This window comes from Rhea americana, unplaced genomic scaffold, assembly GCF_003343005.1.
Source record: "Rhea americana isolate MKP2758 unplaced genomic scaffold, rheAme1 scaffold_243, whole genome shotgun sequence".
NCBI lineage: Eukaryota > Metazoa > Chordata > Aves > Rheiformes > Rheidae > Rhea > Rhea americana.
In genome coordinates, this window is record NW_028186361.1 from 975,957 (window position 1) to 1,002,428 (window position 26,472).

The 26,472-nt window shown below is 36.8% G+C and overlaps 1 protein-coding gene across 1 annotated transcript in view; it reads left to right on the top strand.

The window, feature by feature from the left end:
- The window catches only part of REV3L (REV3 like, DNA directed polymerase zeta catalytic subunit), a 77,252-nt gene that overhangs the window by 13,573 nt on the left and 37,207 nt on the right, over positions 1–26,472 (top strand). Inside the window, exons 6-16 of the mRNA XM_085306630.1 lie at positions 6,411–6,505; positions 7,124–7,228; positions 8,214–8,298; positions 8,384–8,532; positions 8,831–8,959; positions 11,420–11,657; positions 15,354–15,493; positions 18,504–22,698; positions 23,052–24,028; positions 24,646–24,728; positions 25,567–25,692. Of these exons, the coding sequence (XP_085162756.1) occupies positions 6,411–6,505; positions 7,124–7,228; positions 8,214–8,298; positions 8,384–8,532; positions 8,831–8,959; positions 11,420–11,657; positions 15,354–15,493; positions 18,504–22,698; positions 23,052–24,028; positions 24,646–24,728; positions 25,567–25,692 (6,322 nt within the window). The remainder of the gene's footprint in view (positions 1–6,410; positions 6,506–7,123; positions 7,229–8,213; positions 8,299–8,383; positions 8,533–8,830; positions 8,960–11,419; positions 11,658–15,353; positions 15,494–18,503; positions 22,699–23,051; positions 24,029–24,645; positions 24,729–25,566; positions 25,693–26,472) is intronic.

A 26,472-nucleotide genomic window follows, 5' to 3' on the forward strand; every position in this document is an offset into this window, starting at 1 on the left:
GAATGACTGGTAGGGTGTTTCTGAGAAACACTTTATTTTTAAAATCCTAGATCTGCTATTGAACTCTGGTTTGTATGGAAATGGAGAGAGATCTGACAAATAACATGATTGCACAGTCTAGTCTTCATTTAACATTAAAGATTTCTACTAGATTTTTGCTATTGTAATTATTTTTCTTACCTGTCAGGATGTGCATGTTTTTATCAAGCCTTTCAGCTCTTAATAAAATGTGCACAGTGTTTGCTGGATATTCCAATGACTTGAAAATTTTTCTTCCATGAATGGAATATGGAATTATAAATCTGTTAGGTGAAAATGTAGGATCCCTGTCAATGCAGTTGAGTGGCACCATTTAGATATTCTGTGGGGTTCATTTTATATGAAATGTCCTCAATATAACATTGTAAATATGTATGACGTGGCAACAGAACTTCTGTTTCCCAAGGCTGTCATTGGTGATGGTGGGTTGATGTCAATTCATCAAGGTCTGTGAGAGCTTTGAATTACCTAACTGTAGTGGAAAATTTTTTAGTAATGTGTCCGCTGTTGCCTCAGTTCAGTCCCAGTGGCTGTCTCTGTGGCTGAGGGAAAGTAAACTTCAGTACATTCTTTGAGCACAGGTTTCATCCTCCACTGTTCTTGCGCCAGTGGGTAGCGCTAACAAACTTTAACCTTCCTAAAAGTAAAGTATGTTGTCTAATTTATCTACCTGTGCTCAAAATAGTTTATCTGGAGCTTTTTCTACAAAAGCATGGGTTTGCAGTGCTGTTTTCAGTATAGTGTGCAGGTATAACAGATAATTTCAAACAAATTGATTTGAAAATCTCAGGTAGCCTAGTTACTGCAGCACAGTGTTGTGGAACTCTAATTAATCTTGTTTCTTCGGAAACTTCGTGTTCTTGCAGCTAGATTGCTTCCCATGCTACCTCACTTAAACCTGCCTTTCATACGTATGTACAACAAGATGTGCATTGTGAACAATTCTACCTACCTATTCTGTCCTACAGAATGAAACCTGGATGCTGTGAAAAGCTTTGACTGGCACTTAATAAGATTTGCTTTCTAACCTGTTCTCACACAGGTGTTCTCAAAGCACTCTGTTTTGAGATTGCATGAAATTATCTTGTTCTTTGCAAAACTGATAAAAGTGACGTGAGCCCAGTGGTTAGCGCTTTACCGGGCAGTTCAGGTCAAGCAGATCACTTTGACTGTCTGCTAGGTCATAATAATTCCTAATCACCTAAAGTAGTTCATGTTTTCAACTCACTAAAGCTAGRAGAGTGGACATATTCTGGCTTCTTTGTACTGTCTCTGTGCCTGCTAATTGCAGCATTATAGCTGCTCAGGAAATGTGGTGTGGCTTGGGAGAGTGGGAGATGCAGTTCCTTTGTGTGTTTTCTTGGTACCTTGTGTGTGCATGTGTGTGTGTTTTCTAGGTGAGCAAAACCAGCAAAAAACTAACAGCTGACCGAACTATTGACAGCACATGAGCGACACTGCTCAGATAAGCAACTGTGTTCAAATAACGGCACTTCAGAACAGCTTATACTCTGATTTCTTTCTGCAGATGTTTTTGCCCAATTGGGGGTAAATTGTAATGGTAAAAGTGCCAGTTGAAGCTGCTCTGCTTTCATGTGCCTCCTTTGAGCTTTCCATGAGAAGGGAAAGAGTGACTGGCTGTTGTTGCCCAGCTGGATGTTCCAGAAGCTTGTGGTGCTGGTGGCCTTCCTCCTGCTAGTGCGAGCATCCAGCAGCTTGCCTAGGCATGGACATTAAATCCCGAGAGGTTAATGACCCTGTTCTACTGAGAAGATACTTTTAAAGTCTTTGGAAAATCCTACCGTCCCTTTTATTAGCCTCCATGTCAGTCTTTAGAGTGTGCTGTTTGGACTGCCAGCTCTGCCGTAACCCTGAAAACAATAATGAGAATTGCGTTGATAAATCCTAAGCTCACTGCAGAAAAGAGCTCTTGTTAGTTCAGTGTTCTTTAGCTTGAATAATATGATATGTTAATTGAAATGCCATTATTTTTGACTGAAAGATTCCTTAAATCTGCCTGGTTCAGAGCTTGGGCAAAATGAGCTTGCCTGCTTCTAAAACATCATTTAGATCTGTTTAGAAAAGCTTGTGAAATGGAGACAAGCCCAAATCATTTGAATTGTACTGACTCGCAGACAAAGAACATGTTTCAAATTAATATTATTATGGAAAAAGACTGAGTTGCAGTGACTACTACCAGTTTGTTTTGAAAACAGCGTCTGAATTAAACAATGCTGAATTTAGTGTTACTTTTATAAGATAAATTCTGATTAGAGCCCCTTATAAATAAAGAATAGTGATTATTTGGAAAGCTCTTGGCTAATTCTGCTTCTGGTATTAATCATTTCTCAAGACAAATTGCTGACCCTGGCCTTGTTCTTGACAGGGATGTGGAAAATCAAGATTTTTTTGATGAAATGTTTTGTTTTTGTCAGAGGAGAAACAAATATTTTGATTAATGGTTTTAATCATCCAAAAAATCAGAAATAGGTCACAAACACTAAAAATACATTTTGTCTTAAATGAGAGAATATTGTCTCTCATTTTTTTGGATTGGATTCTTTGAGATCAGTGAAAGTAAAAAGCAGAGCCTGGCTGTTGTAGTATCCACCCACAAGTTAAAGCCAGATCTTGACCAGATTTCATGTAATTTACCTGTGTCATTTAGCAAAGTATTAAAATTAAAAACACTTCTGATATCAGTAACCAACATGTATTCTACTCTCTTTTCACTTGTTCCCAGAAACACTTTGGTTTCATGAAGGGAACAGACAAATTTTTTGCAGCCTTCTCCCGCATTCTTATTTCCCAGTGGTCTTGTAGTTCGTTCTTGTGTAAGCAAAACGCAAGTTTCAGCTTGTTTGCAGTTCCTATCACATATGGTGCAGATAATCTCTGTTTGAATGCTTTGGTGCGTGTGAATACCCAAAGTAGATGACATGAGAAGTATACCTTTTGATCGTGTTAAGGGCTTGTTTCTGATTTGATAGTGTGACTACGAAGGAAGGGAAGTGATAGCAATGGATAGTCCTCAGAAGCATGTGTTAGGGCATGGACAGTCTACTTCAGCTAAGGTTGAGCTGCTTTGATGGAGAAGTTCTGTGATCTGCTCAATCCAAAACAGTACTGCTGCCTGGAGGGATTAGTAGTTACTTATTAGTGTGTGATCTCTTACAACTCTTAGTAAATTCTATATAATAAATACTTCTTGGCTTCTGCCAGAATATATTTTATTGTTTAGAATAAAGAAATATCCTACTTTGCATTCTTTTACTATAACAGAGTAAAAATGTGTAGTAAATTTGTAATGTTACAGTTACTGTACTAATGCAACCCCAGAACTTGACATTGCAACTTCTGAAGGTATGACTGCCCAGAAATTATTTTGGAAACTTTATTTTCTCTATTTTCAAAATATTAAGTGCCTGGCAGTTTCTGAAATTGTCTTTTAATATGTGCCATGCCTATTCTGCTTTTTCCTTATCCTTCACTAAGTTCAAAATCTTAGTTTTCTGAGACTTATTCTGTTTCATTTCTCAGTTTTATATATATAATACAAGATTTTACTTTGCAATAGTTCCGTCTTCTTTCTAGTGGCTTATGACCTGTTCGAGGAAGAAGTGGGTCCACTCTGGTTTCTGCTGCATCTCTCATCTCAAATTGTCGTCAGATCCTATCAGTCAAACATAGAGGAATATTCCATTCTTACCCCAGAAGGCAAACTATCTATCATCTGAGCAATCAAACTACAACTTTGTATTAATACGCTGTATAGAATGATCTGGTAACCGTTATCAACAAATAACTACATCTCCTTACAATCTTCTCTGTCTTTTCCCTAAAATGCCAAACAGATATGCTACGGCTTTTTCCATAAGCTTAAATTGTTGACTCGAGGTTCACTCCTACCTTGTCGTACATGTTCTTTGCCTAAACTTAAGCTAATGAGCTGTAACTTTACAGCAATGTGGAATTTCTTTCTTTCTTTCTTTCTTTCTTTCTTTTTTTTTAAATCTCCAGTATTTTGTTGAACAGTTTCAGAACTTCACTATTCATGGTTAAAAATAGTTTTCTAATTTCCTTGTAAGGTCTCGGCATTTTCTCTAACAGTGCAGGAAGCTGATATTTCAGCTGAAATTATTTTTTCATAGGTGGAGAAATAAATACAAGAGTAATATAGTAGCAGCAGCCTAACAGTTTTGGCTTTCTGTGTAGGTGATCTAACGGTCTTAGAAAGCATTTTTTTCCAGTGCTTAAAAAGTTCTTCTAGTATTGTGGACCTACTATTTCATGTATGAAGGGATTAGGTATGTTCAACTAACTCATGATACATTGGTACACTTTGGATCCCCAGTCTACTGGCAAAATTGAACAGTAGTCAATTAAAGCACACAGTGTGCTACCTCTTTAGATAACTAGCCCTCCTAATTTGTGTCATTTCTGCCCCCACTGCCTTTTTTCCACCCCTCTTTTCTTTTTCTTTCTCCTTAGCCTTTGCCCTTTGAGTAGTAAAGCCTGAGTCTGTGGAGGAAGGGCTTGTTCTTTCATGGAGGGCAAAGGAAAACAGATGGCTAGTGGGGGCTGGCGCAAGAAATTCGCGCTCATTTGGGAAGTCCTGCTTAGTTCAGTACTTCACAGCACAGCTGTAAGTGGTTCTTTGCCTGGGCTTTCCGAGGTGAGTTCTGATGCAGCGGCAGGGCGGTGGGGCCGGTGAAGCTGCCAGGGAGGAGCCCTTCACCTTTGATTTGGGCTCGGGTTGTTTAAACCAGTTCAATTTCTACAGTGCATTTGAAAGAACCTCTGGGTCTCATGTTGCATCAAAATCAGGGTAAGTATTTTAGAGCTGTCTTGCAGGAGGCATCCTAGCAGTTTTAGTTAAATCTCTGGTGAGCAGTCTACAGAATCTGCCAGTGGATAACCCTCTTAAGGAGGAGTTTGTATCTGAACTAGCTTGAGTCCTGATTTCCTGTAATCGCTAGGCTGCTGATGGTCTGTACCACAGACCTCTGCAACAGGAGTCTTAAGGGGAATGTTTTTCATTTTAAAGATTCAGAATGTGTCTGGTGTTCTTTTGTTTTGTTTTGTTCTTTGTTTGTTTTTTTAGTGTACTATCTTTATCTTTTGATAGTTTTTTAGAATCTCAAACCATTTTTTTTTGGGGGGGTCTCTCAAATGCTTTGTGAGAAGCTGTTAGAATTTTGCTTTTATAGCTATAAAGTGCATGTCTAAGCAGTTTAATTTTACATTTCTTCTACATTTTATATTTGTAGAGTAACTGAAGTTCCAGAGAGGGTATCAGGGATAGCCAGCTTTTAAATACAACATATCTTTCATCTTTGAGCTTGTAGTGACACTATACAAAGCGTATAGAGAGCCTTGAAAATACTGATGAATTATCTTCCATGCTGAGATTTTTTAGGTTCTGTGTGCGTCAAGGAACTTCAGCATACAAGCAGATGTTKTAAGTCAGCAAATATTTGACCTAGACAGAAGGTCCTCAAGAGTAGTGTAACTTTAAGTTTTGGGAAGCTCTGGGGAAATTTTCAGTGTTTCCCTGAAAATGTTCTAAGGGGAAACAGACTTCTGCTTAAACCTGAGAGAAGACTTGTATTTCTTAGTTTCCTCCATGGACTCATTAAAATTAGTTTGCTGACAGCGGCAGGGGGGAGGGCCACTGATCTTAGCAGCTCTGTTACTGAATAAAAACAGCAGAAAGCTGACCAGATCATCATGCAGTAAGCTTGAATCTGTTTCTGATAAGCAAAGACTTTGACAAGCCAGTTACATTCAGTTTTGCTGTTGTGTTTGGGATGCTAATGTCCTGTTTATATTCACCAGGCCCTTCCTTACTTTCCTCTCTGCCCTCCCAGAAGTGTAGTTTCTGAAAAATAAAACATTTTTTTTGCTTCACTTTTCTTAGGAGGAAGTTTTAACTGTTTTGCATTGTTTGGAACTGTGAATGAGGAAGGACAATCCATGCTGCTAGTTTTTCTTGATAGAAGATTATATTAGTGCATATGGTTCTGTTGGTGGAAAGATCTGTGGAACATTTCATATTGTATTTGAGGACAAATTTATTACTGTAATTACCATATTATTTAGAGTTATTTACCATTTCTTTCTCTTCTCTCTACAAAAACCCAGTCCCTTTAAATCAAAGACACAAAATTCTCATTTGATTAGACTTGGATATGGCCATTAATTTAAGAACTTGAAGGTAATTGTGAGAACTGGTAATTCTGAATTAATGTAATATTCCCCATTCCCCCGATGTATTTTAGATGCTAGTCCAATTAGAAAAGAGTGATGATATGCATGTTTCAAAAGGAATATAATGGTAACATTAACTTACCGTATTTATGTTGTCATAGCTCTCTAATATTGAAGGATGTTGAGCCACAGAGTACCTGTGAATTGGAGGTGGATGCAGTAGCTGCTGATATTTTAAATCAACTGGATGTTGAAGGTGAAGTGTTGATAATTTTCCATGTAAAACATTTTAGGACATGGACTATGTTGTTCTTTTTTAAGGCTCAACTTAGTAAAACTTCAGTCCAAATTTCAGTTTTGAAGTGATCTATTAATCTGCAAAGTTATAAATAAAAAAATGAATTACGTGAACCATAGAAGAAACCAGATTATGAGAATAGCCTGTTAAAAGAGCAATAGAAAAAGATTCTTGTTAATGCATAACAGAAGGCTTTAGACCTATAAGAATAAGTGAAATATGGGCATAATGAGTTGTTGCTTACTGATCTTTTAGATAACTTTGACTTATTTTGGCACACATTCTACTTTAAATTTTATTTATTTATGTATGTAAGTGTGTGTGTACATGTGCGTACACACACACTTTGTAAGAAGACCAGCAAAAGCCAAAAATACAGAAAAAAATATGAGACTTACACCAGAACTTTTACATAACACTGAATCCTCAAGTAAGGCAAGAATTGCAATAAAATGTAAGAAGTTAGAATTACAAAAGGTATTAGATTAAAAAGACTGCCAGATTATATTATTTTTTGTAAAGTACACATTTTGTCACATTGACAAACTTCCCTTCATATATTACTGCATATTTCAGCCCAGATTGGCAGGAACCCTGGTTTGCAAGCTATATGGGAAGATGAAAAGCAACGACGGAGAGAGAAAGCTGAATCTTCTCAGATTAAGCCACCTGATTCACAAGGTGAAAAAAATACTACGCAGTTGTTTATCAAAAGCTTTGAACAAAAAGCAAGCAGGAGACAGGATTGAAACTGGTGTATCAAGTTTCAGGATTTTTAGATGTATTATTTTGCAGTTTCAAGCTTACTGATGTATGTGTATTGAAAATTTAAGAACATAAAACCTTGCCTAAAAAAATCGTGATTCAACAAGCTGTAAAGCATTGTAGGAAGAATGAATGGTACTGAGAGTTAACATTGCATACTTTATGAAGGTAAATATTTAGATGTTTAAGCACCATCAAAATTAAATCCCTTATCCTGAAGCTTTCCATGGTAGATTGTGCATGAGGCCAACTCCCTTGAATTTCTGTGAAATTTTAACTAAAATGATGTTAGATGAAAATTTTGAAAAGATAAACAAATCCCTGTATTTTTAATTAAAATCCATTGCAAAAGGAGGACTATATCTATGAATTGACTGCATAATGAACAAGACTCTTTTCTGTAGAACCTAAGTCATCTTCCTTTTAAAAGGCAGACAATATTTGGCAGGTAAAGCTGAAGATCACAAGAAGGGTAGAGACAGGTTCCTGGTTAAGGCAGATTGCATTTTGACTGTACTTTTTTCCTATGTCTCTTTATAATGTTATTCAGAGCCAGAATTTTCAAAATTGTTTTCTAATTGAATTTTCTTTTTTTTTTTTTTTGATGTGATTACAATGTGATTTGTACATGTTCCTGATACCTGCAGTTGCAGATAAGATCAACAGGAACATGTGAAATATTGTAAGGTGTTTTAAATACACTTGAAAAAATCAGTCCTGAAATTTGGCACTTAAAATTAATAGACATTTCTAGTTTGAACTATTTGTTAATATAATTAACAAATTATAATATAATAATTGTTAATATAATTAACATTTCTAGCTGTGACACATATGTTTCTCTTTGTATATTGGTAGTTTAACTAAAACTGAGTAACAAATATTTTTTTTAATTTTAAAGACCGTGGATTTATGCCAGCAACAGAGAGTGAAAAATTTTTTCAGAAGCGACTTAAAGAAATCCTCAAGCAAAATGACTTCTCTGTGTAAGTATTTAACTGTTTGTCATAAACTGTAGTATTCTGTGCTAACCTTTAATACATATTTTAAAATTGGTTTTCAATTAACTAGAACGTTGTCAGGATCAGTGGATTACAGTAATGGATCAGAGAAGTTCTCTGCTGAGCTAACACTACATTCCGAGGTACTTTCTCCTGAAGCCTTTCCATGTACACCAGCTAATATCGTAGAAGTGCATAAAGATAAAAAGAGGAATACAGGTGAGTATTTTTAACAGCAATATTGTTTAGGCATAAATCTGTGTCATGCCTCAGCTGTTTAAACTATTAGCAGAAGGTAAACCAAGAAAGATTTGACTGTCAGTTATGGAAGAGACAGAAATATTACTCTGCTTTTATTTTCATAATTGTTAGAGTAAGCCTTTTAAAAATTGCTATAGCAAGTAATGGAAACATACTTGAATAATAAAATCCTTTTTTAAGTGGCTTGCTTTCATGATGTATTGATGTCTGTGACTCTTGCAAGTTCTATCCATTTGCTTTTTGTTTTCTTTTGAAGAATCTAGTAGGATGCATACTGATAAAGAAGAGGAAGCACTCATTAATGAAGAAGCTATTTTAAACATTGTGGAGAATAGTCAGAGCTTTCAGCCTTTGTCTCAGAGACTGAATCAGACAACAGTTTTTAGTGAGTATGACTGGGATTTGTTTTTTCTTCTGGGTTCTTTTACTGTTCCACACTTGTTGTGTTCACTTACGTTACCGGGGATGTGTAAAGCAGACTGAGACTTCATCCCTGTGAGAAAAGAACCTCTTGTATTTTCTAATCATGTCACCAGGAGAACGTTTGTAGAAGCAACTGTGCTTTACTGGTCCACTAAGCTGGTACATCTTGCCAAGTCAGCTCAATGCAATCTTTTCTGGTTATAGATAGCTCTTCCATATGCTCCTAGGGTTAGGCCTAAAACTATCAGAATAAACAACGTTTTGGCTGCCTATCCTTGATGCTCTTGCAGTTGCTATGACTTTTTCATAGTTACGATAAAGAACATGCTTTTAGAGCATCTTTAAAAGTCCAAATCTCTGTAGATACCAGCAGATAGTAGGCTGATAAGGAGAAACAAATCACAGGAGCAGAAATATTTCCTAAAATGTACAAATACAGAAGAATGGTTGAGGACAAAGAAACTAAAGGAATGAAACTATTAAAACAAGGACAAAAGACCATGCATGAGAAAAACAATAAAATAACATGATAGCGTGAAAAGTTGCTTGTGGTAGAAAATAGAATACTTTAGAAAAGGTGAAATGATCATAGTTCATGCCATCGCTATATGTACATCATTATGTAAATTTAAAAAAGTATAAGATTAACATGCTCTCAAATTGAGGCTAGAAAGTTTGTGTGGGAATGAGGGGAAACCTGACAAACCCTAGCCACCAGTGCTTTTGGTACATGTATGGTGTGAATATGTTTATTGGAAAAAATAGCCAAAGCCCTCTGATAGCTTCCTTTTCTTGCATAGAAAGAAGGAATGGATGGAATAAGATTAAAAGAGTATTTTCCAGTGATTTTGCAGAAAGTAGGCAAGATTTTGGTATGAAAGTCTTATAGGCAAGGATTTGGATGTAGAGAGAACTATAGGTAAAGAAGGTATGTGGTAGCTAGCAAATGCAGACATTAATTTTTGGAGAGAGAAGTTTATGTTGAAAGGATGAGAAGTAGTTAAAAAGAATAAAGATAAATCCTACAACTATGTTTGAATCACTGAGCTGAACAGAACTGTTAAAATACACTATTTTGTCCAGTGATTAGGAAGTCAAATGGAGAGTTTATTTATTATATATTGTGCGTGGTTTTTTTTTTGTTTGTTTGTTTTAATCAGATGGCTACGTGTTACTCGGGTCTTCTGTGACCATAAGTAAAATGCTGCCTCTTTTGGTCTCTTGTGCTTTCTTTTTTAATAGCTTCTCATAGCAGGAACGAGTCTTTACTGTGCCTTGGTAGGGTCCTAGTGTCACTGAGGTCGTGGGACACAGTACTTTGGCCGAAAGGAAAAAAGGAACAAGGACTATATTAATGGGAAGTGAAGGCTGAGGGTTAATGATGGACCTCACAAAGGGCAAAGAAGACAAGAAAAGACAGTGGAGTTGAATGTGGGTTACTGTAGAGTGCTGGCAGTGGGGAAGGTTTCTGTTCTGAAGAGTGGTGTGGTGTCTTGCGAAGCTTTTGTAAAGTATGGAAAATACTTCCTCACAGAGATGTTGAGACTTGTTTTATATGATTCTCAAGATCACTGTAAATCATATGACATTTCCTGAGAAAGGAAAGTAGAGATTGTAATTCTTCAGCCAGAGGAAGAGGAGAGAGAGAAATATCAAAGATGCCTGGTAGAATGGCAATCATAAATTGGTTATCAGGTCAGATGATGAGCAGGTAAGCAGGAATAGAGCAAGAAATCATTGCAACTTCAGAAACAGAGTGAAGACTGAGAAATGCATGAGTCAGTTTATGGTTTGGGTCAAATAAAGAAAATTAAAAATAGGTGAAATCAGATAAAATTTCAGTGTGGAAATAAAGAGGAACTTAGGAAAGGAATAAGTTATAGTGACAAGAAAAGGGAGGTGAAGAAATAAAGCATTGAATTAGAGGACAGGAAGAAAGAAAAAACAGTTGGTAAAAATCAGCATCATCTTTCACGAATGAAAGTGATTGAAAGTCTTCCACATGATCTAGAGAGATTCAGCAAAGTTAATGCAGTACTTGGAATGGAGAAAGAGAAGGCAGTAGTAGTTCAATAATTGGCACTCATGCTGAAATAAGAGGAGAGTAGTGAGGCATTACTGAATGTGAGAAGGCAGTAGGAAGCTGGAGAGAGAAGAACTTCTGCTAACTTGGAGCAGGAGGGCGGGAATGAAAAAATAAGCAGTCCAGATTCTAAGTTAAACAGCTGGAGAAGATAACATAAATCATAAAACTGGAAAAATAGGACAGATATGAAGAGAGCTGTGTTTCTTGAGCCTACCTTGCTTTGGACAGTAACAAACCAGTAGATTTTAAATTGCTGAGTTGTTTTTTAATGAGTGACTATAGTCATTTACAAGTAAAACAAAATACAGATTCTGTTTGTGTGGGCTTTCTCTGCAGCAGACAGTAGTGCTGATGAGGCCTTGATTGATCTGTTAGCTGGACTGGAGAATGATGGGTATCAGATGGGACATCACAGAACGGTCTCTCACCATCGTTCTCTTGGAAGCTGTAGAAATTCTCAGAACAGTGATGATGAAGAAAATGAGCCACAGTGTGAGAAAGAAGAAATGGAACTTAGCTTGTTAATGTCCCAAAGGTGGGACAGTAGCATTGAAGAGCCTGGGCCAAAAAGAAGGTACATATGTGTTTTTCTGTTTTTAAAGTATTTTTTTTTACCTGCCAGATCCTCCCCCCTCAGACCTCTCCCTGCCCCCCTCTTCAAGTGAGTTATGATCTCTGTGAACTATAGAGGGATCTCTGTTGAAAACATTGGAAAAATCGCTGCGTATCTGAGATAGAATGCAGCTGTTCAGCTGGTGCTGTGAATCATCAGTATTACATGCAAATATGGATGAAATGTTTAGGTTTGGCTGGACCTAAGCTTCTGGTTTGCTGCTTGAGAAAAATTGAGTATCTTTTTTTCCTGCAAGTCTAGATACGAAAATTTTAAATCAAAAAAAAAAAAAAAAAAATCAAAACATGAATACCACTCACTCTGCTGGACTGCTAAAGATCAGCAGCCTGAATATTTTAAAGCTAAGATTCTTGGAACACCTTCTCAGGTCGTAATGACCTTTTTTCAAATCTGCACTGAGAGGCGTTGAAAGAAGTTGTATCCAGTTTCCTGTCACTCATACTTTGGACAGACCTTCCAGTATTTATAATTCCATCTGAGAGATGTAAGGAACGTAACACACACAACATTTTTGTTTTCTTTACTTCAGGCATTGTAATTATACTCTTGATTTGGAAAGGAAGAGAGGCACAGAAATACTCAAAAGTTTTCTTTCCTCAAGCCGTACAAAAAGGTGGTCTTCTACTTAGATATGCTTCATCTGTAAAGACCCTTTTCTATTTAATCTTTAATTTTCTTTATTTTTCCTCTCACAGTACTCTGAAAATATTGTACCATTTCTACAGAAGTTGGAAATTTCCATCTAAACCACTTAATTTTAAGCTTCAGTTTAATGGCAGTTTCTGTGTAAAACTGACTTAAATCTTGCAGAATTTATTAGTTCAGGCACAGTTCTACATGAGCATGACTGTACAACTTCTGGAGTTGAGTAAGATCCTGAAGCAGTTAACAGTTTTTATGCAAAAAAAAAAATCTAATTTAAATACTCATCAGACATGGTGAGTGGGTTCAAGTATAACTAGCTCATGTATGCCTAAATTTTGTCACAGGCAGAAAGCACTGGGGAGAATGTACATACCAGGTGCTTCCACATGGTGTTAGCCCGTGTTTGGAGGGAATTACAAGCTTTGCGTCACTGTGATCTCTGCAGAATTTAGACCAACTTCAGAAGAAAAGCATGGTTATCTCTAGCCTCCACCCGATTTTGCTCATGCATAAAGAGCCAGTTTGAGATCCAACCTAATTCTTCTCAGACTTGTTGTTTATATTGCTTCCAAATGCATCCTACAATATCCATACTGTCACTTTTTTGTTATTGGGAATTTCCCAGCCTTCCATTATATCAAATAGCGTATGATGCTGGAGTAGTAAGCTGTAGTGACTGAATTAAACATCTTAGGTTTGATTTGCACTGAACTGGAGCTAAAAGCTCAGCTAGGCTTAAACTGATTCTTGACTAGTCACTCATATAGGGCTATTGTGCTGTGTTAGAGACAAATCTTCCTGAAATCTTAAGTCATGGGCTTGATTGCAGAAAGGTCCAGGCTGCTCTCTGCAAAAGACAGTTCAAGTGTAACTGGGCTTACTAGAGTTCACAAAGTTTTGCTTCATGTTCAGGATAGTAGCATAGTTCAGGTTGGAAGGTACATCTGCAGGTCATCTAGTCCGGTGGTCAAAGCAGCTTTGGATAGCTCAGGGTTAAGGTTTGAATGTCTCTAAGGACAGAGATTCCACAGCTTCACTGGGTCACCTGATCCAGTGTTTGACCACCTTCATGGCAAAGAATTTTTCCTTTATACCTAATTTCTTCTGCTGCAAATTGTGTCCATTGCCTCTCCTCACATTACTGTGCTCTTACAAACCTGTCTCTATCTTCTTTATTTCCTTGTATTAGGTAGTTGAAGATAGCAGTAAGATCTTACCTTAGCTTCTTATCTGGGTGAACAAGCGCAGTTCTCTTAGCCTCTCCTTGCATATCATGTACACCAGCCCTCAGGTATCTTGATGACTCTCTGTTGGACTTGCTCCAGTTCATAAACCTGTATCTTTTAGTGGGGAGCCTGAAACTAACACACTACTCCAGCGGAAGTCTCACAACTGCTAAAATTGACTACGCTCTTGCTAGCGCAGCCCAGAATGCAGTTGACCTTTTTTGCTGCAATGGCACACTGCTGACTCAGGTTCAATTTGTTGTCTATCAGGACTCTCACATCCTTTTCCACATAGCTACTAGCCAGCTAGCCTTCCACTTGGGCCAGTTCATCAGGTTATTCCATCCCATAGGTAGGACTTTGGATTTGCCTTTGTTAAAGTTCACATGGCTCCTGCTCCAGCCTGTAAAGGTCCCTCTGAACAGCAGCCCTATCTTCCAGAGTATTGATTGTTCCCCCCTCCCCAGTTTGTTATCCATTTGCATATATACCTGAATGTCTTTGCACTGTACTCCCCCGTGTTTTGTGTTTTGGGAATACAGAAAATGGAGGACCAAGCTGGCTTAGCTTGTGGCTTCTGTGGACCCAGCTGGGCTTGTTAGTTAGGTCCCAATTCCAAGCCATACTGCTTCCAGACTTGAGTTAACCTAGAAATAACAGTCATATTTGAGCCTATTGTTCCTAAAATAATAAGCATGGCTGGATCCAAGCTGGATCTGTGCTGAGCACATTCAGAGGTTTGTGTTGTTATGATACATATAATCCATGTCTAGTTAAACTCCAGATAAGAGGTATTTGTTCTTCAAAAGTAGAATCTCCAGGCTTGGGTTTTTGTTTTTTCATTTCTGTGACTTCATGTCCTCTATATTTACACTTTCTAAGGTACTGCACAATAACGTATCGATACATTTAACTATGCAACAGTTTGAAAWTTTCTTTACTAGGATAAGGGGGTTTTGTATCTTTAAAAAAATACTAAATTCCTGAATATTTGTTGAGACTTCTCCCTTAGAGCCATGGAACAGTTTGTTTCTATGAAGAATCATGTTTACCTCACACTTTATTTCAAAGAAAAAGAAATCCAATTCCTCAGGGCTTCTAGAGTTTAATTTGTAGGAGGGACTTATGGTGTTTCTATTCTCCTCTCCCCCCACCCCAGTGTAGCTGTGCCACCTTAAAGTTTGATGAAATTTTCAGATTTTTCTGTTTTTTCTAGCAGATTTATGACTGTAAAAATGGCAGAGTAAAACAGTTTAACATAGAGTGGCTTAGAAATTAACAATAGCAGCTTCTTCAGAATGATCGAAGAGGGATAGAAATGCACCTTCAGTTTCTGTGATAGTATTTTAGTTAAGCTGCTGAGAGAGAATTGTTATAATACAGAAAGATTCTTTGAAAAAAAAAGTTTTAATTTTCAAAGAACTAAATTGAAAGCATGTTGAATAGCCATCATATTTCAAGCATTCTCAGGCAATGCAATTAATTTTCAGTAAAACTGAAACAAAAATAAGTATCTAAATGCCTTCTAACTTAAACAATTGGGTACTACAGTTTTTCAGTACAAGTTTTAAAAAACTACTCTTGCTTCTTAAAATAACAAAATTGAATAATATTTTGAGCTTCTTGGTAAGAAATATGTTGATTCCCCTCTGCTCCCTCAAATTACACAACCATATAGCACCAGGTTCATTTTGAGGTTTCCTGTGGCAACATATATTTTCCAATAGAAATATTCTTCATTAATTGGTTCCGTTGCTTTCTCTAGGTCAGCAGGCAAAAATATGCATCGAAGCTCATCAGAAGAGGATTCATCTTCAGAGGAAGAAATGGAGTGGAGTGGTAACAATATACTCCTAACTAATCTCTCTATACCTCAGTTAGATGGGACTGCAGATGAAAATGGTGGTAAGTAAATAGTAAATAGCTTTGGAAGTTGAATTACTACTTGGGTCACAATTAATTTTAAGATAAGTTTGCTAGTTTGAAAAGGGCTAATCTTCAATTCTTGTCTTAATTGGAAAGAAGTTCTCTCAACAGATGCAGTAGCAGGCCCAGCATATCTTCCTTATAAGCTGACAGTATTTTAATTTCAGTGCCCTCTACTGATGATGAGAATTGCTTTTCCTATTGTAACAGTCTGAAAGAGGGCATTGTTTAAATACTTTTATGAAAAAGGTAAAGTTAACTTTTTGCCAGAAGTATTTTTCTGTTACTATATTAAAATTGCTTTGCAAATATGGTGTTGAAATTAATGATTCTGTAGGATCATTTATTCTCCTAGGATTTCATTGTAAATAGTGAATGTATTAATTTGTAAATCTAAATGATTAATTTTGCTTTGCAAGTATTTGCCACTCATGCTAAAAATACAGTGAGCCTTTGTTTAAGCATATGCTTCATTCGGCGGATTACATGTTCACATCTTGGGATTGCATGAGTTAAAACTATGCAGTGGCACGGCTGATACAGAAGAAACTGTCATTCAGTATCTATTAAAAAGTAATTTGTTGAGATATCTCTTGCCTTCCTTTATAACCTGTTGTTTTCTCTTGAAATAAGTGTAGTTAATAGAGTACATACTTTGAGATTAGATAAATACATAAATATTATCTGTTTAATTATACAAGCTATCTATTTTCACCTTTATAAAATTCTGTTGAGAGAAATAATGAAAAATATATGAATCTTGGGGAAAAAACATTTTTCTGTATCCAGGGTTTTCTCAGTATTAAGCTCATTTTTGTTCTTAGTCTAAACAACAGTAATTATTCCTCTTTGTTTCTGAAACAGCAGATTAGTCCGGTGTCATTGACTTTAAAATTTGAAATTTATGGTTAACATCACTTTGTGCAGAAACTTCTTTTTTAATTCATAGTACAAACTGAATAGTGTAAAAACTTATATGTTTTGCAGGTACTTAATTTCCTGTTACTGTGTTTGCTCTTACGGGTAGGAATGTAATTCTTTATGAAAGTTCGGTATTAGTTAACAACTCCTGAAGCTATTTGATAAAAATAACACACACACACATATTACTATATAAATGTATACATCTTACTATATCTCTAAGCAATTCTGTACTGGGGAAAGTGAGATGTATGATCTTATTATATAGACAACCACAACTGTTCTTTCACATTTACTTCTTAAAGCATAGTATTGTTTGCTTTTTTCCTTTGCTTTTATGGGTATAATGGTAGGTTTGATATACGACTTGATGTACTGCTTGCATGATTTGGTTTAGTGAAATACATGATTGTAATTTCTTTATTTGCAGTACTTTTTAACTTAATATAAAAATGGRTGCTTTTGGCTAATGAATCTGTTATTGTTTACATTTTAAAATATTTTAAGTGTTTGAAATATTCACATGCAAGAGAAAAAGAATGTCAGCTTAAAGTAAGTTTTACTGTCCAGTTAATCAGACATAAGAAGCTGATGTAGTACAAGTTATTTTAAAATAGGAAATACTGTAAACTCAAAAGTAGAAGCTCTCAGTCCAATTCATCTAAATCCAAAGTGCTCATCTGCATGCAAATCTCTGTGTCCATAACATCTGACATACTTACTATAAATATTTTTCTAGGTTTCATATCTAAATAGTCAAGTGTCTTCCAAGTGTTCCTTGTTGTTTAATTGAACTCCCATTTTCTTGCTCTTTGGTTAATCCTCCTCCTTTGTGCGGACACCTGCTACACACAAGGAATCATAGGCTGTATCTCCCAGTTGTGTTTCACAGCTCAGTGACCTCATGTGTGCATTAGAAAGTATTGTTAGAAAAAGACTGAGACTTCCTTTTATTTTTATCACCAGAGAATTCAGAAATTGCTAAACTGAATTCAGTATGAATCTCAGATGACCGCAAAATGGGTTTAGGTTAGGAAAAAAAGGCCAAAGGATACTCTATCTAGTACAACAGTGTGCAGCACATGCTTCTAGCTCACTCATCACGTTTTGTAGCTTCTCTCCTCCTTCAACATTTCAACTAAAGGTATGGACATATGAACAAACTACTGTATACCAGGACATTGTGGTGACTGGATCTCTGCAGAATAAAAAGCTTCTTCAAATTACTTTGTGTTTATTGTGGCTATGAACAAGCTTACAGTTACTGAAGAGCAGTTGTAAATTTGTTAACTGCCACCTGCGTGCATGCCCTTACCCTGCCATAAATGTGAGGAAAACATGACCTCATCAGTGAAAGAGGAAAAGCATCCCATGTATCATGTGATGAGTCTGTCTGTACAGGACAGCTACCGCAGCACATGCTCCTGGCAAATCTATGTCGGAATGTCAATGCATGGATGTGAATTTATGCTATGGTAACTGAATGGTGCTAGCTTCTCACATAAACACCTGAACAGCTGGTGATTTGCTATGGTTTAAAAGGGCAGCAAACTACCTTACACTTAGCATACAGGAGAGTTGATACAAAGTACTTGTTTTGTTTTAAGGTCGTACTTGAGCTTTATGTGAAATGCCTTCTCTACATAGAGAAATGGAGTCATCTAAGCAGGTTCCTTGTTTTTCAGAGCCAATGTGTGTGCATATGAACAAAGCAGAATACTAGCTTTTTCTAAAAATTGAGTTGTTTGTATTTGGTTATATGAAAGTGAACTTAGAAGCCTTCTTTCAGAAAGCTAACGTGAAATCTTTGCCAAATGTGTACAAATCTACTCTTTAGGAGTAACAAACAGAATGACTGTAAGACTAATGTACTAGTGATGTGATCTTGATAAGGCAACTCATGTACTTAGGGTTTGTAGTGGTCATGATCATAAATGGAATGTAATTTGAGATGTTTGTTTCTTCTTTGTGTGGGCTGGCCTTCATGAGAGTATTATTAAAATTGTTAATGACTTCAATTTATTTTTTAAAGGAAAACTAGAGTAAAATTGCCTGTCTTCCATTTCAGACAATCCCTTGAATAATGAAAGTTCTCGAACTCACTCCTCCGTCATTGCAACAAGCAAAATGTCTGTAAAGACCTCAATCTTTCACAAAGATGCTGCTACACTAGAACCCCCATCTTCTGCTAAAATTACTTTTCAGTGTAAACACACAAGTGCCCTTTCTAACCATGTGTTGAACAATGAAGACTTAGTAGAAGAGCTTTCGCAACCAAACACAGAAGCAAGACCTGAACTTTCTGTCCATTCTCTTACAAAAGAAAGCACTTACACAGCAAAGTATCCAACATCATTTAGCAATAGTACCCATGCAGAAAATTCACACAAAGAAAGTAACAAGAAAGACATTCTCCCAGTTCCTTCCTGTGAAAATATTTTTGAGTATGAAGATGATATTTCGTCAGTGAGCAGACAGATACCTAGTAGGAAGTACACTAGCATCAGAAAGGTTGAAAAGGATGCCTCTTTTATGCATATGGGCCGCCACATTGGTGACAGCATGTTGAGTAAAAACTCATTTAACTTTTCCGATTTGAGCCACTCCAAAGGAAAAATATCCTCTGAAGTAAATGAAAAACCCAGCGGTGCAAGTATAAATAGTTTTTTTCCAGCAACAGTTACAGAAAACTGTGAATTGGTGTCTTGTTCAGGAGGTAGTCGAACTGTGGTACATTCACTTGAAAATAACACTGATGAAGGTGGCCTTAATAAGCTTAAAATTAGGTATGAAGAATTTCAGGAGCATAAGGCAGAAAAACCAAGCCTCAGTCAGCAAGCAGCACATTATATGTTCTTTCCTAGTGTTGTTCTTTCTAATTGTCTCAGTCGACCACAAAAATTAGCTCCCGTGACATATAAATTACAGCAAGGCAACAAACAATCCAGGTTGAAACTGAATAAAAAGAAACTCAGTTTTATAAGTCATCAGGAGCCTGCAAGTTTAAATGATATTGCATCGATGAAGGAAAGCTGCTATACACAAGGTAATGCTTGCAGTAACATTCCTGATAAGGATAGTGCTTTACCTAGTGACTTAGTTCAAGTTCCTCTTGAGGCTTTTGAAAACAAAATGCCTACAAGTACTGCTAATTGTACTGACTGTCAGTTTGGAGATGGCTCCCTTGAAACTGAGCAGTCATTTGGGTTATGCGGGAATAAATACACGCTACGAACTAAACGGAAGGTAACTTATGAGACGGAAGACAGTGAATCAAGCTTTGTCGCACACAACTCAAAAATTAATCTACCTCAGCCCATAGAAAGTATTGAAAGTTTGGATGGGTCYCAGAAGTCTCGAAAACGTAGAAAACTGTCTAAAAAATTGCCACCTGTTATTATTAAATATATTATCATCAATAGATTTAGAGGGAGAAAAAATATGCTTGTTAAACTAGGGAAAGTAGATTCTAGTGAGGAAAGAGTAGTACTCACAGAGGAAAAGATGAACTTATATAAAAAGCTTGCACCTTTAAAGGACTTTTGGCCAAAAGTTCCTGACTCTCCTGCAACCAAATATCCTATTTATCCACTAACACCAAAGAAAAGTCACAAAAGGAAAGCAAAACATAAGTCAGCCAAGAAGAAAGCTGGAAAACCACAGAAAACAGGTAATAAAAATATTAAAAGAACTTTATCCTTTAGGAAAAGGACTCATACAATTCTTTCTCCTCCATCACCATCATATAATGCTGAAGCTGAAGACTGTGACTACAACTATAGTGATGTTATGTCTAAATTAGGTTTTCTTTCTGAGAGAAGCACAAGCCCAGTAAACGCATCTCCGCCTCGCTGCTGGTCTCCCACTGATCCAAAAGCTGAAGAAATTTTGACCAACCTGGATAGAGAAGCTTTACTTAGTAAGGGCCCTAATATGTACAACAGCAAGACTGTTAATTCTAGTGTTGGAAAAAATAGTCGAGCAAAAACTCAGGTTAAGAAATGTAAAAAAAAATTTGCTAGCCCCACTGTGTCTACCAAGAAAAAGAAAAAGATGAATCAGGCTGACAAAACACCAGATGATGGAAAGAAGAAACCCAGAACAAAACAAAGACAAAAAACATCTGAAAAAGTATCATCGAGAAAGCGCATGGTATTTAAAGATGAGAAAGGAAATACTCGCTCTACTGCAGAAGTTAAGTTTGTGCTCAAACATCAAGATCTGCCTGAGATTTCTTACAAATCTGGCACTTCTCAACCACTTCACGGCCGGAAAGATGGTCCTCCTCCTGGTTATTCGACAGGATATTTACCGTCAGCACAGCTTCCTCCAGCACCTGATACCCAAGGTAATTCATTAAGCTGTTTTCATTCACTGATGGAAATTGATAAGGCTATAGATACACAGTGCTTATCTACTCCGCGAGAAGACCCTCTTTCATCTCTCATGTCTACTCCTGTGACATCTGGAAGGGAAGTAACAAAAACGAGCTCTCAAAGGCCCAGGACTCAAAGTGCTTTATTTAGAATGAAGGATTCTGCTCTCATTCAAAATATATTTGACCCATCCAGTCATTCAACTCAGGTAACACAGAATGTGCGTATGTCTAAAGATAAGACCTCTGCAAAAGTAGACGAGATTAAAAGTTTGCAAAACAAATATTTACCACCAGTTGGAAAATTAAGTGAGACTTGGGACTCTTTGGACACAACAAAGATGGATCAATTGCATGCCGCTAACTATTTGCATTGTAAAGACACTAATCAACAACAGATTTTGTGTTTACCAGAGGCATCCAAGCATTCTGATCCTTATTCTTCTATTCTTAAGTCATCTGAGGAAAGCCCTGGGCCACTTCAGTTGCCTAAGAACTGTTTTGTAACCTCTTTGAAGAGTTCAGTGAAACAGTTAAGTTGGGAACAAAAACAGAGATTTATTTTGGATATGTCACATTTTAAACCTGAAACAGTAAAACAAAGGCCTCTGTCAGAAACAACCATGCAACCAAAACCCATCTCTCAGTATAAAAACAGGACTATAGTGACCCCGTCAGCTTTCGGTGAAGGCCAGTCTGGCCTAGCTGTCTTGAAGGAGTTACTCCAGAAGAGACAGCAGAAAGCTCAGAATGCAAATGTCACACAGGAGCCATTATCAGTTAAAACACAGCTCAGTGGGAGCACACCTCGTCCCCTTGAACAGAATAAAGCAGTCAAAAGATCACGATCAGTCACATCACCAAGGAAATCTCGTACTCCTAGAAATACCAAACCTAAAGAAAAAGCTCCAAAACTTTCCAAAAAGGAGTCTTTAAGCCAGCAGACAAGTAGTCATATTGATCACTCTGTGTCTGATGACAGCCCCATTGTTTTTTCAGACCCTGGTTTTGAAAGTTGTTACTCACTTGAAGATAGCTTGTCTCCAGACCACAATTACAACTTTGACATTAATACTATAGGGCAAACTGGATTTTGCAGTTTCTATTCTGCAAGCCAATTTGTCCCAGCAGATCAGAATCTGCCCCAGAAGTTCTTGAGTGATGCAGTTCAAGATCTTGGTTCTGGGCAACCGACAGAAAATGAGTTTCTCTGTCACAATGACCAAAAATCTGAAGAAGAAAAGCAGCATGCTTCAAGTTCTAGTAAGTGGATGAGATCTGCTTCTCTGAGCCCTGAGCTTTTTGAGAAAACCTCCCTGGATAATAATGAGAACCACTGCCATAGCCAGTGGAGGAAAAATGTTCATCCTTCAACTTCTAGATCAAACTCTGTAGACACCTCTTCTACACAAGAGGCAGAGGTCTGTTTAAATGAAAAATTCAAATTGAATAGAAGTGCAGTAAATAAAGAGAGATTTCTTAACCTTTCTCAGCCAACCAATTCAGACTGGATTCAAAGCCACATTAGAAAAGAAACCACTTTTGGACCCTGTCAACCACTTGATTCAGTTAATACCTCTTTTACATCTATATTGTCTTCTCCTGATGGTGAACTTATAGATGCAGTTTCTGAGGATTTAGAATTGTATGTTTCAAGAAATAATGAAACATTAACTCCAACTCCAGATAGTTCACCAAGATCAACCAGTTCTCCCTCACAGTCAAAGAATGGAAGTTTTACACCTCGTACTGCTCACATTCTTAAGCCTCTCATGTCCCCACCCAGTCGTGAAGAAATCATGGCAACTTTGCTGGATCATGATCTTGCAGAAACAGTTTATCAGGAACCGTTTTGCAGCAATCCTTCCGATGCTCCAGAAAAGCCAAGGTAGTATATTAAAGGYATTTCTGTCTACATATGCTTATGATTATATTAAACTTAATATATTCCTGGGTTTTTTATGCTATAATGTAGCATAAATGCATGAAAGAGTCCATCTCATGCACCTAAATTTGAAGTCCAGAATTACTGTACTTTCACATAAGTATCCATTTTCATTCACAGTTGTTTTTATTGGTTGATACTATTTTGGTAACTGGCAGTCTGTTTTCTTGCTTTATTAAAAAAAATCRTGTGAATTGCATTGTGAGAGAACTAGCTACTCTGTTTATATATCATCTTGAGGACTGCCTGCAATGCAGTTTAGAGCAAAACAATTATTTAAACTATTTTCTTTACAGGGAGATTGGAGGACGACTGCTCACAGTAGAAACTAGACTTCCAAATGACCTACTTGAGTTTGAGGGAGACTTCTCATTAGAAGGTCTGCGGCTCTGGAAGACTGCATTTTCAGCAATGACAGAAAATCCTAGACCAGTGTCTCCTCCCCATTATGGTCACTCTACTGCTAACAAAAGAGAAACTAATAGCCATAAAACTAGTGAAGACAAAAAAATAGTCATAATGCCATGCAAGTGTGCTCCAAGCCAACAGCAGGTTCAGATGTGGCTTCATGCCAAAGAAGAGTATGAGCATTTCAAGAAATTGCCTAAGAATAACCCTGCTGAGCTGGAAAAGTCAGCTGAGAATTTCAGCTCTACAGTGTTATCTGAAGACCAGTCTATGGAAGTAGTAAAAGCAGCTAAAAACTTAAGTTTATCTAGCCTGGAAGATGAAAGACCTTTTGTGCCTACAAAAGATTCTCCTGCTTTAGTGGTAGGTCCTTCAACAACAGAAACCAAGGAAAACTGTGATAAACCTATAAGCACTGAAGGAACTTCTATAAATACTAGAAGTGATCCAGAACCCAATAAAACTCCATCTGAAAGCAAGACTACTTCAACACTAGAACATGATAAGGAGGAGGAGGAGGAGGATTATTATGTCAATTACAGTTCACCAGATTCGCCGGTGCTTCCTCCTTGGCAACAAGTAGCATCTCCAGATCCTAAGCAGTCCAGTTCAGAAGATGCAGACTGGAAAAGTCAGGATGTTATTTTGTCTTCTATCGAAGAAAATGACGTGGCACCTTTTGAAAGTGCACCGAACTCTCCATCCACCCAAGAGAACATTAGGACAGATGTTGACACGTCCCCGTTTCTGGTTGGTGAAGATCATGGAAAATCAGAATCCATTTGTTTACATAGTACACCCATAATGCAGAATAAAAATCAAGATGAAGTACCTGAAGAACTTGGTTTTACTCCTTTATCAACAGGTAAGTGCATTAAGTAAGCTTAACAATACACAGAAAGTTTTCCTGAAAATGGTAGGGAAGGATATTATATTTCTTTTGACATAATGAGAAAATACCGACATCCACATAGATTAAAACTGATTTTAGTAAGGAAAAGGCCTGCAAATTATTGTTGAAGTAACTRTCTAATTATGAAACTAAGTCTAGAAGCAGAACATTCTTGTGTTCCTGATGGTACCTAGAGTCTGAATTCTGAAGTGCTGGTTAAACATAATGTAGAATGTACAATATTTTTGGTTTGAGGGTTTTTTTGTTGTTGTTTTTTTTTTAACTTTGTTGACTAAATTGCTTAGTTGTTTTTTCAAAACAAAGTTTCAATGTAGAGTGTAAATAACATTGCAGTGCTCAAGGTAATCATGTGAGGTTCAGTATCTTACTGACTTTGTACTATACGTTCCTGAATGTGTCTAAACACCATATCGTAGTTGTTTTTATATCATRTGTGTGTTTCGGATTGGGCAGAGAATAGTTTGTATTTGCAGTGTTAAACAAAAGCCTCTAGCTGTTTCTAGCTTATTGTTTAATGTCTAGGCAATATTAGAAGAGCTAAATAACTTTGCACTGCTGTATGTTTACAGAACCAAAAACCCAGAAATTGAATCATAAGAGAGGAAATAATGCTGATGGTCTTCGAAGAGTGCTTCTAACCACACAAATGAAGGTAAATAAAGATTTAATATACAAGTGGATTTTTATTACATTACTTTTAAGTTTCCCTTCTATTTCTAAATAAAATGATCTCCATCTTGGTTTAACTAGGTACCTTTAACGCGTACTTATTTTTGAACTTTGCTTTTAGAATTCTAAAAGATGGGTAATTTTCTTCTGTGGTGTTTTTTATATATGCACATATGTGTATAGATACACATATGTATTAGTTTTCAGATATTGCTCAAGCATTTTCTTGAAAATATCAAGTGTGAAAATATCACACTTGTATGGTTTCCTTACATAGCATTTCTGCTTCTATTGGAAGACTGAAGACAGCCCACTGTGCTAGGTGTATCACTGGTCTGACTTGTAGGTTTTGGTGAGGGTGTTGTTTGTTTTTTTGTTTGTTTGTTTGTTAACATACTTGTTCAACTAGTAGTTAAGCATATTGTTAATTATCTGAAGTACCTTTAAAAAGTGCTATCTGAAACTGGCTGTTTTGTTGAATTGTCCTTCAAAGGGGAATAGAGACTTACTGGTTCCTCTGTCCTCAAGTTTCTAAGAAAGCCAATGTGAATTTGTATAAAAATTGAATATCAGTATTTCAGACTGCCTCTTCCTTTAATATGAGTGTTTATTAAAATTATTGCTGAAAGCAAGAATGATGCAGCTGTTGTCTTCCTGCTGAAAAATGGCATGAGGAGATGGTGAAAGCCTCCTTTTTGTAGTTGTAGCATAGCATTTACATTTTTGTTGATAAATTTGTGTTTAATTTTTACATTATTGCTTAAGAATTTAGCAACCTGTAGCTTTTTCAATATTTTACTGTGTGTGTTCTTCTTCAATAGAATCAGTTTGCTGCTCTTGGTGCTCCGAAGAGGGAGACTTCTCAAATTGAGGGACCATCTTTAAATAACACTTATGGTTTTAAAGTCAGCGTGCAAAACCTGCAAGAAGCAAAATCTTTACATGAGGTAAGTTACTGTTACATGTTATTGTATGACTGTTAGATGTTATTATATGATAGTTTATCAGACCCATTTTGTAACGGCAGAATTAAAAAATCTTTTCCTCCTTAGTCCTTCCCTGGCTTTAATTAGTCAGTGTGTGATGTCTGCAACTTGAAGTAGTTGCTGAACTAGTTTCAGCTTAATGTTCAAATACCTTTATTTGTATTGTGAAATTTAGTTCAATACTAACTTTTGTTGAGATCACCTGATCAACCCCATTTTACAAAAATACATAAAGCTAAGGGAAAGTCCGAAGGCAGAAGGAAGAAATKATAACTTTTATATAAAAACAGTACTGAAAAACTGAGTTGATCTTCTATGTATTATTTCCTTAAGAAATAAGGATTCTGGCATCATTCCATCAGCCCCTGCCCGTATCTCTGCATGTTACTTTCCAAACCTGTTGGGCACTTTCTGCCACATTTAGCAGAACAGTAGATGTCTGAAAGAGTGTTTCTTCATTTTTCATGTAGATCAGTGGTTGATTTGAGATGAGAGATAAAATCAGTGCTGGAAGGGATGCAAAGTGAATACAGTACTGTTGTGTTTGGCTGCCGACTGACCAGCTAGCAAGTGTGCGCTCCCAGGCAGTCATCGCATCCATGCTTGGGGTTAGCTCCTAACCTGCTTATAGACGAGATGGGGAGATAGAAGTTTTATGTGTGGAGCAGATGATGTAGAAGAAGGCACAAGGGACTAATGGTACTGTAGGAAATGGAGATACAGCTTGATAGTAAAACTTTA